Source organism: Entelurus aequoreus, linkage group LG10, assembly GCF_033978785.1.
Source record: "Entelurus aequoreus isolate RoL-2023_Sb linkage group LG10, RoL_Eaeq_v1.1, whole genome shotgun sequence".
Lineage (NCBI taxonomy): Eukaryota > Metazoa > Chordata > Actinopteri > Syngnathiformes > Syngnathidae > Entelurus > Entelurus aequoreus.
Window position 1 is genome coordinate 67,403,783 of NC_084740.1, and position 19,814 is coordinate 67,423,596.

General features: G+C 38.9%; 1 protein-coding gene and 1 long non-coding RNA gene across 4 annotated transcripts in view; one reads left to right on the forward strand and one right to left on the reverse strand.

The window, feature by feature from the left end:
* LOC133658956 (uncharacterized) overlaps window positions 1-5,970 on the forward strand; it is a 37,239-nt gene extending 31,269 nt beyond the window's left edge. The window contains exons 2-3 of the long non-coding RNA XR_009827575.1: window positions 5,109-5,213; window positions 5,323-5,970. This is a non-coding gene — a long non-coding RNA (uncharacterized LOC133658956). The remainder of the gene's footprint in view (window positions 1-5,108; window positions 5,214-5,322) is intronic.
* The window catches only part of kalrna (kalirin RhoGEF kinase a), a 282,218-nt gene continuing 262,732 nt past the window's right edge, over window positions 329-19,814 (reverse strand). For all 3 annotated transcript variants that reach the window (XM_062061506.1, XM_062061508.1, XM_062061509.1), the window contains 12 exons: window positions 17,603-17,768; window positions 16,483-16,548; window positions 14,726-14,753; window positions 12,722-12,884; window positions 12,536-12,657; window positions 12,323-12,454; window positions 11,002-11,163; window positions 10,745-10,823; window positions 10,360-10,411; window positions 5,321-5,469; window positions 5,103-5,241; window positions 329-5,028 (listed from right to left, as the gene is read on the reverse strand). In XM_062061506.1, coding sequence (XP_061917490.1) covers window positions 4,471-5,028; window positions 5,103-5,241; window positions 5,321-5,469; window positions 10,360-10,411; window positions 10,745-10,823; window positions 11,002-11,163; window positions 12,323-12,454; window positions 12,536-12,657; window positions 12,722-12,884; window positions 14,726-14,753; window positions 16,483-16,548; window positions 17,603-17,768 — 1,816 coding nt within the window. In that variant the 3' untranslated portion in view covers window positions 329-4,470. The remainder of the gene's footprint in view (window positions 5,029-5,102; window positions 5,242-5,320; window positions 5,470-10,359; window positions 10,412-10,744; window positions 10,824-11,001; window positions 11,164-12,322; window positions 12,455-12,535; window positions 12,658-12,721; window positions 12,885-14,725; window positions 14,754-16,482; window positions 16,549-17,602; window positions 17,769-19,814) is intronic.

Consider the following 19,814-nt stretch of genomic DNA (forward strand, 5'->3'; position numbering starts at 1 on the left):
TTCTTAATTGTTAAAACATTCCCCACTTTTTTCATTTCTGAAAATGATTGTACTGGATTAGTGATAATTGTGGACGGTTATATGAAGCGTGTTTAGTTTATTTAGGGTTAGTCTGCAAATGTGCTTTGACGTTTCCTTGAGTGGCGACAAATAAAGATGCAATACTAAAATGAGATAAATGATGTTTAAAGGGACAAAACAATGTAATAAGTCAGTGTGTGTGTGCGTGCTGCCACCTAGCGTTCAGCCAGCAGAATAACATTACCTTCTGTATATTTGTACAGAATCCTTTTTGCCAACAAATGAATAGCAGAAACAAAGAAGTAAATATAAATAAGCACGTTTTTATTAGTGAAGAGTAACAAAGAAGTTGTTGCACAAATAAATGTTGATAACCAGCCTTTTGTAAAAATATATGCACATGCGCCATGAGGATTATGCAAATGAGACGTCAACGACGACAACAACAGGAAGCCAATCTTTTGCAAACCAAACTGAGGACGTCTGTGGCGCAGGAAAGTCCCGGCGGCAAATAAACGGAACACGCGTCGCTTCTTTCGCCACCATCGCGGGAGTAATCACCTGATTTCAAGTAGATCATCACCTGATTTCAAGTAGATCATCACCTGATGTCAAGTAGGTCATCACCTGATTTCAAGTAGATCATCACCTGATTTCAAGTAAATCATCACCCAATTTTAATTAAATTATCACCTGATTTCAAGTGAATCATCACCCGATTTTAATTACATTATAACCTGATCTTAAGTGAATCATCACCTGATTTCAAGTAGATCATCACCTGATTTCAAGTAGATCATCACCTCATTTCAAGTAGATCATCACCTGATTTCTAGTAAATAATCACCCGATTTTAAGCAAATCATCACTTGATTTGAAGTAAATTATTACCTGATTTTAAGTAAATTATCACCTGATTTCAAGTAAATCATCACCCGATTTTAATGAAATCCTCATCTGATTTCAAGTAAATTATAGCTTGATTTCAAGTAAATTATTACCTGATTTCAAGTAAATCATCACCTGATTTCAAGTAAATTATTACCCGATTTCAAGTAAATCATCCCCTGATTGTAAGTAAATCATCTCCTGATTTAAAGTAAATGATCACCCGATTTTAATTAAATGATCACCTGATTTCAAGTACATTATCACCTGATTTCAAGTAAGTCATCACCCGATTTTAATTAAATTATCACCTGATTTCATGTAAATTAATACATGATTTCAAGTAAATCATCTCCTGATTTAGAATAGAATAGAAAGTACTTCATTGATCCCTGGGGGAAATTCAGCTTTTCCAGATTTCCAGTGAATCATCGCCTGATTTCAAGTAAATCATCGCTTGATTTTAAGTGAATCATCAGATTTCAAGTAACTCATCGCCTAATTTTAAGCAAATCATCACCTGATTTCAAGTAAATCATCGCCTGATTTCAAGTGAATCATCACCCGACTTTAATTAAACCATTACCCGATTTCAAGCGAATCATCGCCTGATTTCAAGTAAATCATCACTTGATTTTAAGTGAATCATCATCAGATTTCAAGTAAATTATAACCTGATTTCAAGTAAATCATCACCTGATTTCAGGTAAATCATCACCTAATTGTAAGTAAATCATCGCCTGATTTCAAGTAAATCATCTACTGATTTCAAGTAAATAATCGCCTGATTTCAAGTGAATCATCTTCTGAATTCAAGTGAATCGTCGCCGGATTTCAAGTAAATCATCACCTTATTTTGAGTAAATAATCACCTGATTTTAAATTAATCATAGCCTGATTTTAAATAAATCACCTGATTTTAAATAATCATCACCTGATTTCAAGTTAATCATTGCCTGATTTTAAATAAATCATCGCCTGATTTCGAGTAAGTCATTGCCTGATTTCAAGTAAATTATCGCTTGATTTCAAGTGAATCATTGCCTGATTTTAAATAAATCATCACCTGATTTCTAGTAAATGCTTGTTTATAAAATGCGGTAAACATCCATTCTGTTTAGGGTCAGCATGGGGGTGGAGACGACGTTCTTTAAAAATCTCTTGTCTGACTGGAAACAAATGGAAAAGTATCTTGATCGATTGCCACAACATAAAAACAGAACTTAGGACAAATACTGACGACTCTACACTCTTGAGGCTTCACCTGCAACGTGAACCGCTATACTTTTTGAGGTGGAACAAAGCGACTGCGATCAGCAATTACATTCCATGATAGCAAACACGGACGCTGGTCAACAAAACCGTGCGGGATACATTCCGTGTGACCGGGTGCCGTGTCCTAGAAACAGATTTACATGCAATGTCCCTGATTCTACGGTTTCTGTCAAGTTCTACCTAAGACACACAGTTTTTTGGACAAAGTGTAAACATTGATACAAGCTATAGGCAAGTCCCCAGGGTGGCGTTCTGCTGTTCATAAAAGTCCGGGAATCCGTACTACAGTAAGTCCAGTTCATCCTAGGACCTGTTCAAGTCCAGGCTCCCTTCCGCACGTCTTCATGACGATACAATTCTGTCCTAGGCTTTGGAAAAAGTCCTAAACATAAATTGAACATTCAGGGCTTGTGTCGTGGATCCAGTCCAAACATGTCCACGCCAGCTAGCACGTCAACAAATCCTACCTGGTTCAACGCTATAACAGGCAAAATATGACAACAACAATCTATAAACCTAGTGGCTGTACCTAGAGGCCGAGCTGGTCCAGGACAGTTGCTCTACCTTTAAAACGCTTTGACGAAGAATCGTGATGAGTTAGTCACAATTCAAGACACCATTTTTGGCCTATGTATTTTTACAAACACCCAAAATTTGAACAAAACGTAACCTGCGTACAAAACTTGTCAAATGAAGAATCACAGCAGAATTGGTCCACTGTTAAATTACCTGAGGGGGGAATGGAAGGACAACCCGACTAAACACGACAGTACTAACGTCGCTCCAGCTCTGAGGTTAGCTCACTCCATGACCTGCAAATGCTAGCTAAAAGTTGGGACGGCAGTGGAACGTTGTTTTCAAAGAGATGGAGAAAACACCGGCTGTATCTCTTCAAGCTGTTTGCTTTCAAGCTTAAGTTCCTGGTTAGCAGCCAAAGCTAATGTTAGCACCGCTAAAGCTAGCAAAAAGTCGAAGGGGATTAGCTGCTTGGTTAAGTGTTTTGTCGGCGACAGCAACTGCGATTGTTTTGTTTTTGCGACGAACATTCAGCAGTCTTTCCGTGGCCTTTCCTCTGCGTTCTTCACCAGACTGTCGGAAGATTCTTACCGACTACAAGGTGAACCTTACACTAATACCTAACCCTATTATGGTTTTGCCAAACGATAATGAGGTTGGCCCTGCCGACCTGTCCTAAACTAATGTGGTGAATCTTAAGGACCAAGGACAACTACCATCGACCCCCACCTCAGCTGGGGACGATTCAGCAGTCCGGCAGACACTAAAAAACGCCTCGGTAAAGATAAAAGTACAGTTGGATATCCAGAAGCAGCACGTTCAATGAGAAGACACCAGGTACCACTCCTTCCATTTGTTTTAGTGACTTCTCCATGATCCTGCTGGTCCAGAGTACGAGATCCATCTTAGTGTCCCTGAGCAACATGTTGCCCTTAGGTAAAACAACCCTTGTCACATTTAGGGGTCAGAAACAAAGACAACCTCCTTCTTTTACTCGAGTGACAACATTCTCCTCAGATGATGATTGCGCGGGTCAGATGACTACTCAAGACGCCTTGGTGCAGATCCAAATGTCCCAACCCAATTTCCAGTTGTCCTTCAGTGCAATAAACCAGCAGGAACAAAGTCCTTCTCAGATGGAGCGAATACCACTGGACAGAGGACTACCAAAGCCTCATAGGTGCAGTTGTCCCTGCGGAACACAACTGTTCTCCTTAGTAAAAGCAACTGTAGACCTGTTGCCCAGAGACAGAGACCGCCTCCTTTCTTTGCAAGATCAAAGTACAGTTTGAGTGTCCCGGAACAAAACGCACAGCAGGGTCAAGGAGACAAGGCCCAGGATCTACTCCTTTCTTTTATCTTAGTAGCTTCTCCTTAGATTCCGTTGGACAAAAAAAACTACAGAAAAATTCCTTGGTTTTGAGTCAAGTGTACAAATGAAACAGCTTGTTATCCTCCAAATATCCAAGTCCTTTCCTTTTGTTGTCGAGTGGCAACGGTTTTCTTTGATGGGAACGATTTCACATCCAAGTTCTGTCCAGCAGGTTCAAGGACCAGAGTCCAAGATCATCTTATTGCTTCGGTCCACGGCCACTCAGTGTCTTTGGAACTAAAGGCATTTTGGGACTGCTTGAAGGGCCTCCTCTACAGGTTCTGGGCTATTGGCAAGGCTCGGAAGAGAGGATAGATCCATGATTTTGCTGCCTTGCAAAATACATCTGGTCAGTAAATCCTTGAAAATATATCAAAGATCTTTTATTGATAAGCTTGTCACAGCGAGTTCGCCATACTGATGCTCACCAGTCCCTTGATGTTAGTGACGGGCCGAATATCGTGCAGCTGTTTCCTTCGGTCAATAAACGTCGCCAATCGCGTGGTGTCTAATGGTGTCTTGGAGTACTCCCCGCCGTGCGTGCCCCCGCGACTCACCCACGGGTGCTGCAGACAGGAAGTAGCGCTGGGCCTCTTCCTGGGATCCTGCTGGAGTGCCGCCGACACAAAATCCCTCGCCGCCTGGCTCACGTCCTGGAAGTAGTCATCCGGGAAGCAGAAGTCCAGGCGGCAGATGTTGACGCAGGTTTCCTCGGGCGACTCGTCCAGAAACGGCGACACTCCGCTGAGCGTGACGTAGGCCAAGACGCCCACGCTCCACACGTCGGTGGCGACGGACACGGGCGTGCCACAGACCAGCTCGGGTGCCGCAAACTCAGGGTTTCCCAGGAGCAGGTGGACGTAGCGGCGTTGGGCAGACAGCTGGACGGCGTCGCCCAAGTCAATGAGCTTCACACACGGGGTGGGAGAGTGGAGGTCCACCATGATGTTCTCAGGCTAACAGAGAGAAGAACCAGACTTACTATTTGACATCCAACCTGAAAAGAAACCCCAAGCTGACGTGTTCTTACCTTCAGGTCCAAGTGTGCAACTCTGCAGGTGTGAAGGTGCTGCAAAGCTTCTAATATTTCCCGAATGAAGAACGCCACCTTCTCTTCCATCAGCTCATCGTGGGCCACCAGGTAGTCCAGGAGACGACCGTCCTCAAGCCTAAAACACCCCAAAACATTAAAATACTCGTATCGCAGCGCTATTTACGACATGTCATGGTTTCTCGATGTTGTCTTACAGCTCCAGAACCAGCATCAGCGACGTGGGCGACTCGTAGGTGTCCAACAGCGTCACCAGCTGCTGACTGTGGACATGCTGGAGGATGTCGGCCTCGTGAGCCGCCTGCTCTTTCTTCTGCATCTTCTTGCTCACAAACTTTACCGCAACCTGAGGACAAAACGCTCATTCATTCAACTTATAACACAACTATCAGTCACTCCAGGGTTGTGTCCCGATGGCGTCCATTTACGTAACCCCAAACCAATCCCCGCAAGGTACAGTACGTGCGGCCTCGCAACTTTGTCCAATGCCCGCATCTTCCCCGCACCGTTTGGACAGTCAACTTTGTCTCTGAGTGGCGCTCAAACGCACACATCAACTGTCTGAATTCAAATGTTTAAAACTGTCGTCCTCCCGCGTAGCTCAGACCTGCTTTCTGTCCCTGTTTTACGGCGCTGAGTCTTCATGTATTTGTATTTATTTATTTCAGGCAATGACATAAAGAAGTACAAGTTGACAACACATAATAATATAAATTAATATAGTGCATGATTGTCCAGTTTTGCCTGAAAGGGAGTGGGAAGAAGATAACTTATTTAATCCCACCCCCAGTTCTCCATTCAGTGATTATTCACATGAGTTTCACTCTTACTTTGTTCAAGGATTATAATACAGATGTTGCATCATAGTGGCATTACCACAGGTAACAGTAATTATTACACTGTAGCAATAATTTGTATCAACAATGTAGGAATAATGAATATACCAACAATGGTAATAGACAACATAGTAATAATGGTAATAGACAACATAGCAATAATGGTAATAGACAACATAGCAATAATGGTAAGGAAACATTGAGCACATGTTAACACTTTGAGACAGAGTACAACAGCAGGAGGTCATATTAAAGACCCTCATCTCTATATTTGAACCAGACCCCATGTTTGTATAATAGTTTAAAGGCCTACTGAAAGCCACTACTACCGACCACGCAGTCTGATAGTTTATATATCAATGATGAAATCTTAACATTATAACACATGCCAATACGGCCGGGTTAACTTATAAAGTGACATTTTAAATTTGCCGCTAAACTTCCGGTTCGAAACGCCTCTGAGGATGACGTATGCGCGTGACGTAGACCGGGGAACACGGGTATGCCTTCCACATTGAAGCCAATACGAAAAAGCTCTGTTTTCATTTCATAATTCCACAGTATTCTGGACATCTGTGTTCGTGAATCTGTTGCAATCATGTTCATTGCATTATGGAGAAGGAAGCTGAGCAAGCAAAGAAGAAAGTTGTCGGTGCGAAATGGACGTATTTTTCGAACGTAGTCAGCCACAACAGTACACAGCCGGCGCTTCTTTGTTTACATTCCCGGAAGATGCAGTCAAGATGGAAGAACTCGGATAACAGAGACTCTAACCAGGAGGACTTTTGACTTCGATACACAGACGCCTGTAGAGAACTGGGACAACACAGACTCTTACCAGGATTACTTTGATTTGGATGACAAAGACGCAGACGTGCTACTGTGAGTATGCAGCTTTGGCTTCTAAACATTTGATCGCTTTGACCGTATGTGCGCAACTTTTTTTTGCGTATGTACGTAACTTTTTAAAAATATATAAGCTTTATGAACCTTGGGTTAGGTGAACGGTCTTTTGGGCTGAGTGATTGTGTGTGTTGATCAGGTGTTTGAATTGTATTGGCGTGTTCTATGGAGCTAGGAGCTAGCAGAGGAGCTAGGAGCTAGCGTAACAAACACGCAGGTGTTTTTATGCAGGATTAATTTGTGGCATATTAAATATAAGCCTGGTTGTGTTGTGGCTAATAGAGTATATATATGTCTTGTGTTTATTTACTGTTGTAGTCATTCCCAGCTGAATATCAGGTCACCCCCGGCTCTCACAGCATCTTCCCTATCTGAATAGCTTCAACTCCCCACTAGTCCTTCACTTGCACTTTACTCATCCACAAATCTTTCATCCTCGCTCAAATTAATGGGGAAATTGTCGCTTTCTCGGTCCGAATCTCTCTCACTTCATGCGGCCATCATTGTAAACAATAGGGAACTTTGCGTATATGTTCAACTGACTACGTCACGCTACTTCCGGTAGGGGCAAGCCTTTTTTTTTATCAGATACCAAAAGTTGCAATCTTTATTGTCGTTGTTCTATACTAAATCCTTTCAGCAAAAATATGGCAATATCGCGAAATGATCAAGTATGACACATAGAATAGATCTGCTATCCCCGTTTAAATAAAAAAAATTCATTTCAGTAGGCCTTTAAATCGATTAATAGTTTGGCATTGCTTGTGTTGTAAATCCAGTTTGTTCCATAGTTTTACTCCGCATACAGACACACAAAAACGTTTACGAGTGGTTTGAGCTCTCGGCAGGGAGAAATATCCAAAGCCTCTCAAGTTATGAGCCTGCACTCGTCTTATTAAAAAAACGTTGTAGATTAGGCGGCAATCACTTGTTAAATGCTTTATATAAGATTATTAATGTATTATATTTAACAAGGTCATCAAATTTGAGCAACTTTGATTGCATAAACAGATTATGAGTATGTTCGAAATAACCAACGTTGTGAATGATCCGCAGTCTTCTGGGTAATGTAGTATATAAACATTTACTTCCAAGTTGGATTTATATATTCATTTAACATTTGACAGGGTAAGACAATTAAGAACATATATTCTAGAGCTGTCAAACGTTTCAATTATTTTAATTGCGATTAATCACATTTTGTTGATAGTCAACTCAAAATTAAACGCGATTAATCGCAGATACATATACTTTTTCATCCTTAATAAGTGTACCCTACACCAGGGTTTCTTTTTAACCTCAAGGCCCAAATCTTCCACTTCAGAGAGACCTTGGGCTCACTCAAATATTAACACTGAATTAGTAACCCGAAACCTTAGGCTTAGGTTAGGCTGATTAGAAAAGCTGGACAAGGAACTCGTGAATAACTGACAAAAAAATACATTTACATACAATTATGCTGCGCTAAAATAAATAGATAAAATTAATAATGATCTTTTCTTAAATAAACTATCAATAAAATTAAAGTGCAAATAAAAATATATACTTCACCACTTTAGTCATAATTATTGCGCTTAAGAACTTTTCTATGGCTTCCGCTACAGACTTTTTGATATTGCCATTACTGCCCCAAGTGGTGGACATGTGTATAACAACTGAGTACCGCTGCGGCCCATACAGACCACAGCTGAGAGACATATTTTTTTGACGGCCCTCAAGGAAACGCTTGCGGCTCAACAATAGTTAAGAAACACTGCCCAAGACAGACAATTTTTAAGTTTTTATTACCATAACTGGGCAGTTTGTTTTAATTAAATGTTTTTAAACGTTATGCAGTTCAACACAAAAAGGACATAAACACTTTTTTCATAACAGTAAAAAATTTACCTAGATTTTGTTTTTTGTAGGAATACAAATTTGTATTGTTGCTGTAGGAGCACTTGCATTCGGAGGAGGAGCTACACTTCTATGTTTAGATAGCAGTTTTACGCATTGATAACACAAAATGTGGATTGGAACGATCTTGCTTTGATTGTCAAATATGTAATGTAAAATGTGATATTCATATCTGAATAAATGCTTCTGATATTCTGTATATTACATGTTATAATATGTTTTAACCTTCTCTATTTATTAATAAAATGTAAGATTCAGCCTGCTTAACATTCTGTAATTGACAACTATCAATCAGAGCATGTAATAAGAGAATACACATATGTTCCTCAACTGATGTACTAACATTTATTAAGGTAAAAATATCACAGATTACATTACAAAATATATTTGGCAATCAAAGCATGATCGTGATGTAAGACTTTTACATTTTGTTACTGTAGCGGATGTGACGCGTGGCGCTATTATTATGAAGCAGGAAGTGTGTGATTGGTTTTAGAAGGTGTCTTGACATGTTTTTACGGCTACAAGAATAAAGAATTATGAAGACTTCCTGCATACTGTCTGCCTTCGCCCATCTTAATCAAGCTGTTATAGTAACAATCAGTGCAGTATTCAATGCAGTAAACTGCATCCAAACACGTAAGTGAAGGTCCACCTCTCTGCCAGCAGGCAGACCACGCCAGAACGCTTTCGTTTGACGTTTTACGGCGATTGAGGATTAAAAAGTCTCGTCTTGTCAGGAGAATAACTCGCAATGGCTTTGGACATGGGATTTCCATAATGTACCCTTTTTCTTTGTGCATTTCTGCTCGCTATTTTCCTGCTTGTGGCTCAACAGTAACTGGAAAAGGAACTTATAGTTAACGCGTTATTATCGCGTTAACTTTGACAGCCCTAATATTTTCATTTGCAATGCTGACCTAGCTAAGAGGCAGCATTTACATGTTAAAATTAGCACTATAGATTGCTCTCGACAGTTCATAAACTTTCTTAACGCGTGGGGGTAAATTAATGTTGAGATGGACACTTTTCAAGCATAAAACATACACGGAGAATATATGCAACTTGTGGACAACAATAGGGAAGCCTTTGGGGGTGTTTCTTGTTATAATTATAATCAATTAGTACTTTTCTTAGTTGTAATGAATTAAACGAGTACAGTGATTTGACAATGACCTTTAAGTATGCGCTTTTACTGTTAACTTTTAAGTCTGTGTGGTAAAAAACAAGTAAAACATCAATACAATATTTTATTTCCAGTTTGTGTTAAAAAAAAACCTGTATTTTTCTCAGGTTAAGGTTTCAAGGAACCCTTAAAACATGGACAATAAATTCCTAACAACACAAATTGATTTAATGTTGTTAAAAAAAAAACATTGCAGCTTTTTGCGCAACTTTCTAAGGAGGCCGCTGCGAATTCAGGAATTTTAAACCGCAACAATACAAAAAAAAGACGGCAAAATCCCAGAGGGAATAAATAAATACTAAAATACAGCTCGATACATTCATTATAATATATGGCATTATTATTTGTTTATGCAAAACGTTGCTTTAATGATCTTTAACATTATTTACTTAGAATACAAGTGTTGACGTCTTACCTCTTTCTTCGTGGACTTGTTGAGACATTTTCTCACCACGGAAAAACGTCCCCTGGAGAAAATTTTTAAAATTATTTCTTTAAATTATTTTTTGGATATACTTTATTGTATATATATATATATATGTATGTGTGTATTATTCACATAATTACACAACATCTTGCCTCCTATTTTCAGAAATAAACAACAATCATTTTATTGTGAATGTCATTTATATAAACATTTTAAAAATACATTGAAAAAAGCATGGATGATTGGATGGATAATTGTAGTACAAAAAACAAAACACTCCCATCTCTATACTCTCATGCACAGATATACAGAATGCTTATAATTTCTTCAAATTCTTATTGTGGTCCTGATTTGCATTTCGTTAAAGTTTTACCTTCCGATCTCACAGATCTCGGAGAAAGTCGCCTCAAAGTTTTCCTTCCACTCGATTCCTGTTCCGTCATAAGCCGTGTCTGTGCAATAAATATGATGTCAGAGATGAGCACATTACGAAGAGTGTACGATACATTTTATGAATTAAGAAAAAAAAATGCTCCAAAGAAATACTTTTCTCATAACTTCCCATGAGCTCACTGTAAACAAACATGGCGGCCATGGTGTGTGTGTGTGTGTGTGTGTGTGTGGACCTACTGCAGCTGGACAGAGAAACCATATTGGAGGGCTCAGACGGCGGGCCGACCCCCCAGCGGTTGGAGGCTCGCACTCGGAACTGGTAGTGACCGCCGGGTATGAGGGTGTCGATCTGAACACACTCTTCTCTGCTGCTGGCCACCTGTTGCCATAGCAACGAGTCTAAACAGGGCAAAAGAAGTCAGTGTGAGCTAAATCTACCGTATTTTTCGGACTATAAACCGCCACAATATATACAGTAACACAAAAAAACCTGTCTCTGTGATCACTATAGGTGTATGAATAATAATATAGTGTTAAATATTAGTCCCTTGGGCACAAAACTGAAAATAATACAGCTCTCCAAAAAGTGCACTTCTGCTGCTATTGGAACATACTAACTACACACACAGGCAGACGGCTAACAAACAATCCAAGACGTCTAATAAAGTTCCGAAGCAGATTAATCCATTTAGGCTCTTTATTGTTGTTGATCTTGCTTTGTCTTTTCCTATCTTTACTTTTGTCTTGCACTGGACTGTTATTTTTATTTTTTTTAAACTGAAATACACACAATGACAAATGTATAAGCTATGTGATTCAATTAACATACTGAAATTTAATACACAATATGTAAATATTAGCTTCACACAAATATACAGTACTATCATCAAACAGTGTTGAAACTATTTTGATGGTGGAAATACACGACTGCCAGCCATTTTAAGTCCTCAAAACATCCATTGAAACAGTGCACAAAAATCGTTTTTCAATAAACATTTTAGTATCAAATTTAACCACTTTACACCTTAATATTGAGTTACATAAACAAGTTAAACAGTTTACTTACAGACTTATCTTTTCCAAGGCTTGTAAAAGCGAACACAACTTGTCTACTTCTCAATTGTCTCATGAACTGAACTGACGTCGTCAACCCGGAAGTGCCCAAACTAATGACGCGTAGTATTTTCATATCGCCACAAGGTGTCAGTAAGAGTCTAGAATCAAATGGGCATAACATTGCCGTCCCACCGGGCATTTCCTGTGGGAAGGGATTAGTTCCCAGGGATTCAAATAAAGAACCAACTCTTTTTCTTTACTATAGTGGCCTCGATAACGGGAACCGGTTCTCAAAAAGGGATTCGAGTCCATGGAATCGGTTCTTTTCTTATCGAACAACCGGGAGAACCGGTTTCGAACATCATCCCTAGGTATATACCTGCGGCTTATGGTCTGGTGCGGCTAACATATGCAAACATATTTATGTCTTCTAAAATTTAGTGGGTGCGGCTTATAAATCTGTGCGCTCTATAGAAAAAGCGGTGAAAGGTGTGTTCCGCACCTTCTTGTCTGTACTCCACACTGTAGCTGCTGACCGCTGAGTGGGCGGAGGAAGCTGGCGGTGGCCAGTGGACCATCACGGCTGTGCTGCTAGCCTCCTGGGCCACCGGCCGCCCAGGAGCTGCTGGGATACCTGCAAAGGAATAAACACACTTCAGTTTGTTGTGCAACGTAATCATCAGTTAGCTAGCTAGCGTGGCTACATGGTGCGTACCTTGCACTTTGATAGAGGCGGAGGAGGAGGCGGAGCCATGATCGTTAACTGCCACGCAGGTGTAGATGCCCGTGTCCTGCGGCATCAGGTTGCAGATCTTCAACAAGATGTCCCCCGTGTCCCTGATGATGAAGAAGCGGCAAACGTAAGGTGGTCTCAGGAGATGGGCGAGGGTGTCTCTGCTACCTGATGTCGATAGCGAAGCGGCTGTTTATGGTCACCGGGTTCTGGTCGGGTCCCTTCAGGGTGACGGAGGGTTTGGGTCGTCCGCATACTTTGCAGCAGAGCACCACCGTCTCCCCGAAGGCGCACGCCACGTCCGAGAGCGGGACCAGGAACTCTGGGGCCACTGGGACGCAGGATGGAGGATGGAGAAGATTACGTTGACATCACAGCACATCATAAAATCACATTTTCTCCGTGGTTGTATTTTAAATTTAAAAAGTGGACTCTTTAAGGTGCTAAACACGATGTAAACAATAATTATTGAAGGAATTTGACGCACAAAGTAACCGCATAATTTGCCAGTGAGGTTTTTACTTTCATGACTCCGTAAACTCAGACGTGTTAGAAACTGTAAGTATTGTTTTGAAAGGAGGGATTGTAGAAATGTATTATTTCTAAAGCTAACTACACTTATTGCTAGCATGTACATACAGTTGTGCTCATAAGTTTACATACCCTGGGAGAATTTATGATTTCTTGGCCATTCTTCAGAGAATATGAAAAACACAAAAACCTTTCTTCCACTCATGCTTAATGGTTGTGTGAAACTATTTATTGGCAAACAACTATATTTACTCTTTTTAAATCAAAATAACAAAAGAAAGTACCCAATTGACCCTGATCAAAAGTTTACATACCCCAGTGACTTTGATTTGATAACATGCACAAAAGTTGACACAAACAGGTTTGAATGGCTAATCAAAGTTCCGATCCTCACCTGTGACCTGTTTGTTTGTAATTAATGTGTGTGTATAAAAGGTCAGTGAGTTTCTGGGCTTCTGACAGACCATTGCATCTTTCATCCATTGCTGCACAGATGTTTCTGGATTCTGAGTCATGGGGAAGGCAAAAGAATTGTCAAAGGATCTGCGAGAAAAGGTAATTAAACTGCATAAAACAGGAAAGGGGTATAAAAAGATATCCAAGGAATTGAGAAGGCCAATCAGCAGTGTTCAAACGCTGATTAAGAAGTGGAAAATGAGGGATTCAAGGTAGACCAGCAAAGATTTCAGCCACAACTGCCAGGAAAATTGTTCGAGATGCGAAGAAAAATCCACAAGTAACTTCAGCTGAAATACAGGACTCTCTGAAAAATTGTGTTGTGGCTGTTTCAAGATGCACATTAAGGAGGCGCTTGAAGAAAATTGGGCTGCATGGTCGAGTCGCCAGAAGAAAGCCATTTCTGCGCAAATGTCACAAAGTATCCCGCTTACATTACGCCAAACAGCACAGAGATAAGCCTCAAAACTTCTGAAACAAAGTCATTTGGAGTGATGAGACAAAAATTTCACTTTTTGGCCACTCCCAGTAACAGTTAGAGATGCTACCTCAGTAGAAGCCAAGTACCCATGATTGTCACACACTCACTAGGTGCGGAGAAATTATTCTCTGCATTTGACCCATCACCCTTGATCACCCCCTGGGAGGTGAGGGGAGCAGTGAGCAGCAGCGGTGGCCGCGCCCGGGAATCATTTTTGGTGATTCAACCCCCAATTCCAACCCTTGATGCTGAGTGCCAAGCAGGGAGGTAATGGGTCCCATTTTTATAGTCCTTGGTATGACTCGGTGTAGCCCTTTGAGACACTTGTGATTTAGGGATATATAAATAAACATTGATTGATTGATTGAGAAATAAATTCCTACAATCCCTCCTTTCACACGACACTATGTGGTGAATTTGAGAGTAAAATTCCTTCAGTAATTATCGTTTATATCATGTTTAACCCCTGAAATAGTCTACTTTTTAAAAGGAATTGAAATGTGAAATACAAACGAGTCATTGACGTTGTAGTTAGTACATAAAAGTACATAAACACACAAAGCTAGATAATAATATACTGTAGAATAGGTTATACTAAATATTACATTGGAATAATTAAACAAAAGTAACATTAAATAGAGGATAATTAAACACAAATTAGTTTTTTGAAGTTTATTACAATATAAAATGAGATCAGTTGTTACCTTCCTGGATGAAGTTTGGGTTGAAAAGCTGAAAAGCACAATTTCTTATTAATCATTTATTTGATCATTCATTTGAATCTTAAATGTATTTTTTAGTTTTTTGTTTTTTTTGTCCGTCATTCACAATCCTTATGTGAGACAAGAACACACACACGTATCTATTTTATTTGTAGAAAACAATACACAAGTCTTCACTTGGGCGGCATGTAGGTGCAAGTGCCAGCAACTCATAGAGTGGTTTGCACGGATAAATAAATAAATAGATAAATAAATAAATATTATCAAGTTCTCAATAGTATTTAAATTTAGGGGGGGGCGTGAGACCAAAAAAATACACAAGTCTTCAGCTAGCTGGTACCAGCAATTAATAGAATGGTTTGTACTGATAAATGAATGAATAAATACATATGATCCGGTTCTCAATCGTATTTGAATTTAGGGGGGGGCGTTACAAAAATGTTGTCCCCAAGGGGGGTCAGGACCACACAAAAATCGAGAAGCATTGCTCTAAGGCAGGGATGTCAAACTGGTTTTCATTGAGGGCCACATCGCAGTTATGGCTGCAATCAGAGGGCCGCTGCTAGCAATGAATAATGTAAGAATTTGCCCCTGGATTTCATTATTAATTATATTAATTGTTTTAAGTAGACTGTTTTACAGTAAAATTTTGTAAATGTAAAGTTTTTACTATAAAATAGTGTTTATTTTTTTACAACATTTTACGGTAAATGGAAAAACAGTACCACTGTTTTTTTTGTTGTTTTTTTTGGTTTACGGAAAAAGCTGGCAGCTTAATTGCCAGAATTTGTGTGTTAAATTTACATTGGTTTTTACAACATTATATTGTTAATGGAAAAACAGTACAAGTCCTTTTTTTATTCTGGCAACTTAACTGCCAGTTTTTCTACCGTAAAAACAAATGTATCGTTTATCCTTTTACAGTAAAACACTGTCAAAAACAATGTTTTACAGTAAAAAATATGGCAGCTCAGTCAACAGAATTTTAATGGAAAAAAAATTGTAGTTTTTTTTCAATTTACAGTCATATGCTGTAAAGAACATTGCAAAAAGTATTGTCATTTTTATTAATTTGATGGGTAGTTTGCTGTAAAATTCATTTTTATTTAGACCAAAAAAATTTGGAAAGTATGATAATATACTGTAATATTTGTTGCAATATTGGATACTATTAAAGTTGAAAAGGCATGCAATTTTTAAGCAGTATTTTTTTTTTTCTGTCAAAATGAAAAAAATCCATTACATTTAGCAAGAAAATATTAAATACTTTATAGTTTCCAGGTGTTTGTGGGCCAGATAAAAAAGATTTGGCCCCCGGGCCTTGAGTTTGACACCCGTGCTCTAAGGTAACTGTACTTTTACTTGAGTCCAGTGTTTGACTACTCTACCCAGCTGTGATGGTAACAAACACAGTATGTTGTTGTTGACAGAAGTAGTGATTGATTTATTGTGCACCCAGGAAAAAACGGGCAAAATACTGTAAATATGACATGTTATCATGAATGTACCTGTTACTTCCTGGTTACAGCATGTCTATTAACCTTGTTGGAGGTTTGTACAGCACTTCACAGGCCTAATAGGTGAATCCTGAACGGGTTTTCACTGTTTACAACGCACAGAAAAGAGAAAGACTTGCTCTTGTCCCGCATAAGGATTGTGAATGATGGGCACAATTCCACAAAAAGTGCAGTTTTCCTTGAAAAGAATACTTAACAAAAGAAAAACATATATATTCATACCTCCATGCCGGTTTTGGGGTCGAGCTCGTCGTCACAGTCAGATTCGTCGGATGTGTGAACTTCCTGCTGGCGTAAGAAGTGCGGAGAAATAGAAGAAGAAGACAACAAGTGCAGGAAAAGAGAATGATATTGGAAATGAGATGACGCTTACATACAGGATACAGATGTCTATTACGTAAGTAAGAGTGCAAGGTAAATAAAAAGGTGCAAAGAAAGCAGAAAGTGGAAAGAGCAGAAAAATTAAAATAAAATCCTTTGACGCAGCAAAAAAAACAAAACTCACCTTTTTTACCTTCAACAGTTTGTGCCCGAGTAATTTTTCAAAACATATTGACAAATTCACATCAGTGGATGTTAGGCTTCACACCTACACAAAAACACTACTTTTGTGTTAGTCTGAGAACAAAAAACGGTCACCAAAGTCTAGCAGCCATGCAGTGTAACAAAATATATTCAAATTAAAACCAACACAAATACAGTTTGATCCTTCAAAAGTCAGCGCATTCAAAGATTTGGGGGGGAAAAATATCGAAACTATTTTAAAATAAATTTAAATGAAAACAATTGGGACTTTTCAGTGGTTCTCAACTGTTTTATGTCTAGGTCGTTTATATTGTCTATACATCGATTACAGAACGTCATCATCGCTAACGCAAAATAACCAGAGCGATAGCCAGTCTTTCATCTCCAAACTAAACCAATGCAGTTTTTATGTACTGGTACACTTCACGATCAGATATACGCTAACGTTAACGTAGACAGGAAAGCTAGCTTGTTTTAATTTGCTAGCTCGCTAGCTAAACAGCAGTCATTTGGTTTTGCTTCGTTTCAAATCAAACATGTTTTTTCTGGCTCGTCCAGAGACGTAAATTCGCCACAGAAAATGTGACGAGCCAAATAGCTAAATTTTTAGCGATAGTAGCTAGTTGTCCCAATGCTAATGCTAACTTGCTGCTATTGATGGTTGAGAACCACAGAAGCTACGTTGTGTAGTTGTGGGTACACGCACACACACAATAAAATTAAAAACATGCGTACACACGTGTTAAACTATTGGCTTCGAGGGGGAAGGTAGGCTACAGGCACGCACGAGCCGCCAGCGTGTGGCGCCGTTACTCACTTTGCCCTTCGCCCTGGCGACAGGGGAGGAGAGCAGGGGCGTGGGCGCGCTTTCTTTTGTCTTACGCAGCAGGAGGCCGTTCGCCTGACCTCGGACCCCAAAGCCCGACGCCTCCTTGGCTTCGGCGCGCTTCCTGGCACGTAGCGTGTTCCACGACAGGGACTTCCTGTGCGGTACACCAACAACAGACATCAACGGAGACGCGGGAATGCGCTCGTATGCGCTACAGAGTCAACGTGACGGGAAAAACCTTCCCGCCGTAAGTACGGTACATGCTAGCAAACCTGCTACATGTTGCCGCTAGCTCACTTACCTATGAACATATGGAAGCCGAGCTAACTAGCATAGCATTGCACAATATTTGTTTGAATAGCGGAAGAGATGTCATACAAAATGTGTACAACATAACGTAAACACAGTATTAAGACAAATTCAACAAAAGTATGTTAGCATGCTATGCTAGCTAGCGGCCCATTACCCACAGCCAGATGAACAGAAATCATCAAACTTGAATAAAATACATGTACAAAATGTAAATACATATTTTAAAAAAACAAAAAACAATAAAAAACACATATAGAAGTGATTCCTACTTTACAAAATTTAAATTATAAATGAATAAATTAGCTTTACTGCTAAGTATGTTGTTAATTCCATAATACATATTCAATAATAATTTATGAATAATAATTTTATGTGCTCCTCAAAGTTGCAGCCAGACATCAGAGGCGCACATAAAACGATTAAAAACACAATACGACACAAATATATTTTAAACACAAAACAGATGCATTGTTCACAAAAAACACAATACATAATACATAATATTTTACATAAAAGTCTAGCATTTGTAGGAAGTCATTTTATTAATCTAGAGTGGCTCCAGAATGCTAGGCTAATGACATTTAAATACAAAGTGTTTGTAAGCAGCCTAAAAGTGCTTGATGTTGCTTTTAAATGTCTTCATGAATGTTTAAAATGTGTTATTAAATAGCAATAATGCATTCTTTGATATTTCTGTGGAGGTCCAAACCGTTCATGTTAGTAGAACTTAAAACAGGTCAAAATAACTTACTGCAACAAAAAGACAAATTAATAATAATAATAATAATAATAATAATAATAAAGGGGTAAAATGTATTTTATATTCAACAATGTTTCTTTACATTCATTTATTTGTGGCAGCACGAATACATTTTTTCCCTAACACTAGCAAACATTTCACTACCTTTGACGCAAAAACATTTGTTAAATTCTCTGCCACTCGGTCTGCCAGAGAATAAGAAAACGGAGCAAAAGGGGATCAATGTTGCCAACTGGATAATATTTTCATATTTAGCAAATATTCAAATGACATTAGGTGATCGCTTGAGAAATCTAGCAACTTTTTCTGGTCTCGAGCAGCGGGGTGCCAAATAAATGCCGACTCATCAACCTGCAAAAAAGGTGATATTGTGCAAGTAATAATAATAATGGATTAGATTTTATATCGCGCTTTTCTATTATTAGATACTCAAAGCGCTCACAGAGAATTGGGAACCCATCATTCATTCACACCTGGTGGTGGTAAGCTACATTTGTAGCCACAGATGCCCTGGGGTAGACTGAGTAAGTCATGAAGCTGTGTCTCTATCAACCACGGCAGCTCATTTCACTGTTTTCATCCATGTCAACAGCTTATACAGCCATCATGGCGAGCGAGATGCGTTCACGAACCCCTGAAATTTTGAGTATCAGCATTACAACACAAGCAAGTTGTGTTTTTTTTTATTGCTGCAAAATTTAGGACAATTTTTTGTGGATTTTATTTTATATTAATTACTCAGTTATCATTATATTACTTATATTGAAATGTGGGTTTTTCCGTAGTTTTTTAAACATATTTTATGTATTTTTAAGCATAAAAAATTGCTAAATGAACTAAAAATGTTAATAGTACCGCTATGTAAATGTCTTATTTTCGATGATTATGTTTACTAGACTGGATGAAAAGAGTGTAAACATGACTATGTGGGTGTTTTTTCATTTCATATTTGATTCATAACTTAATAATAAATTACTTAAAATTAATTAATTCAATTATAATAATTAATACTTTACAGATTTTTTTTCAGAACAAAAAGGTGAACATTTGAAAAACCTTTTTAAGTGCCAATTTGGCCCCAATATCAGTAAAAATGTAAAGGATACAAAAATGTGTATTCCTGAACAT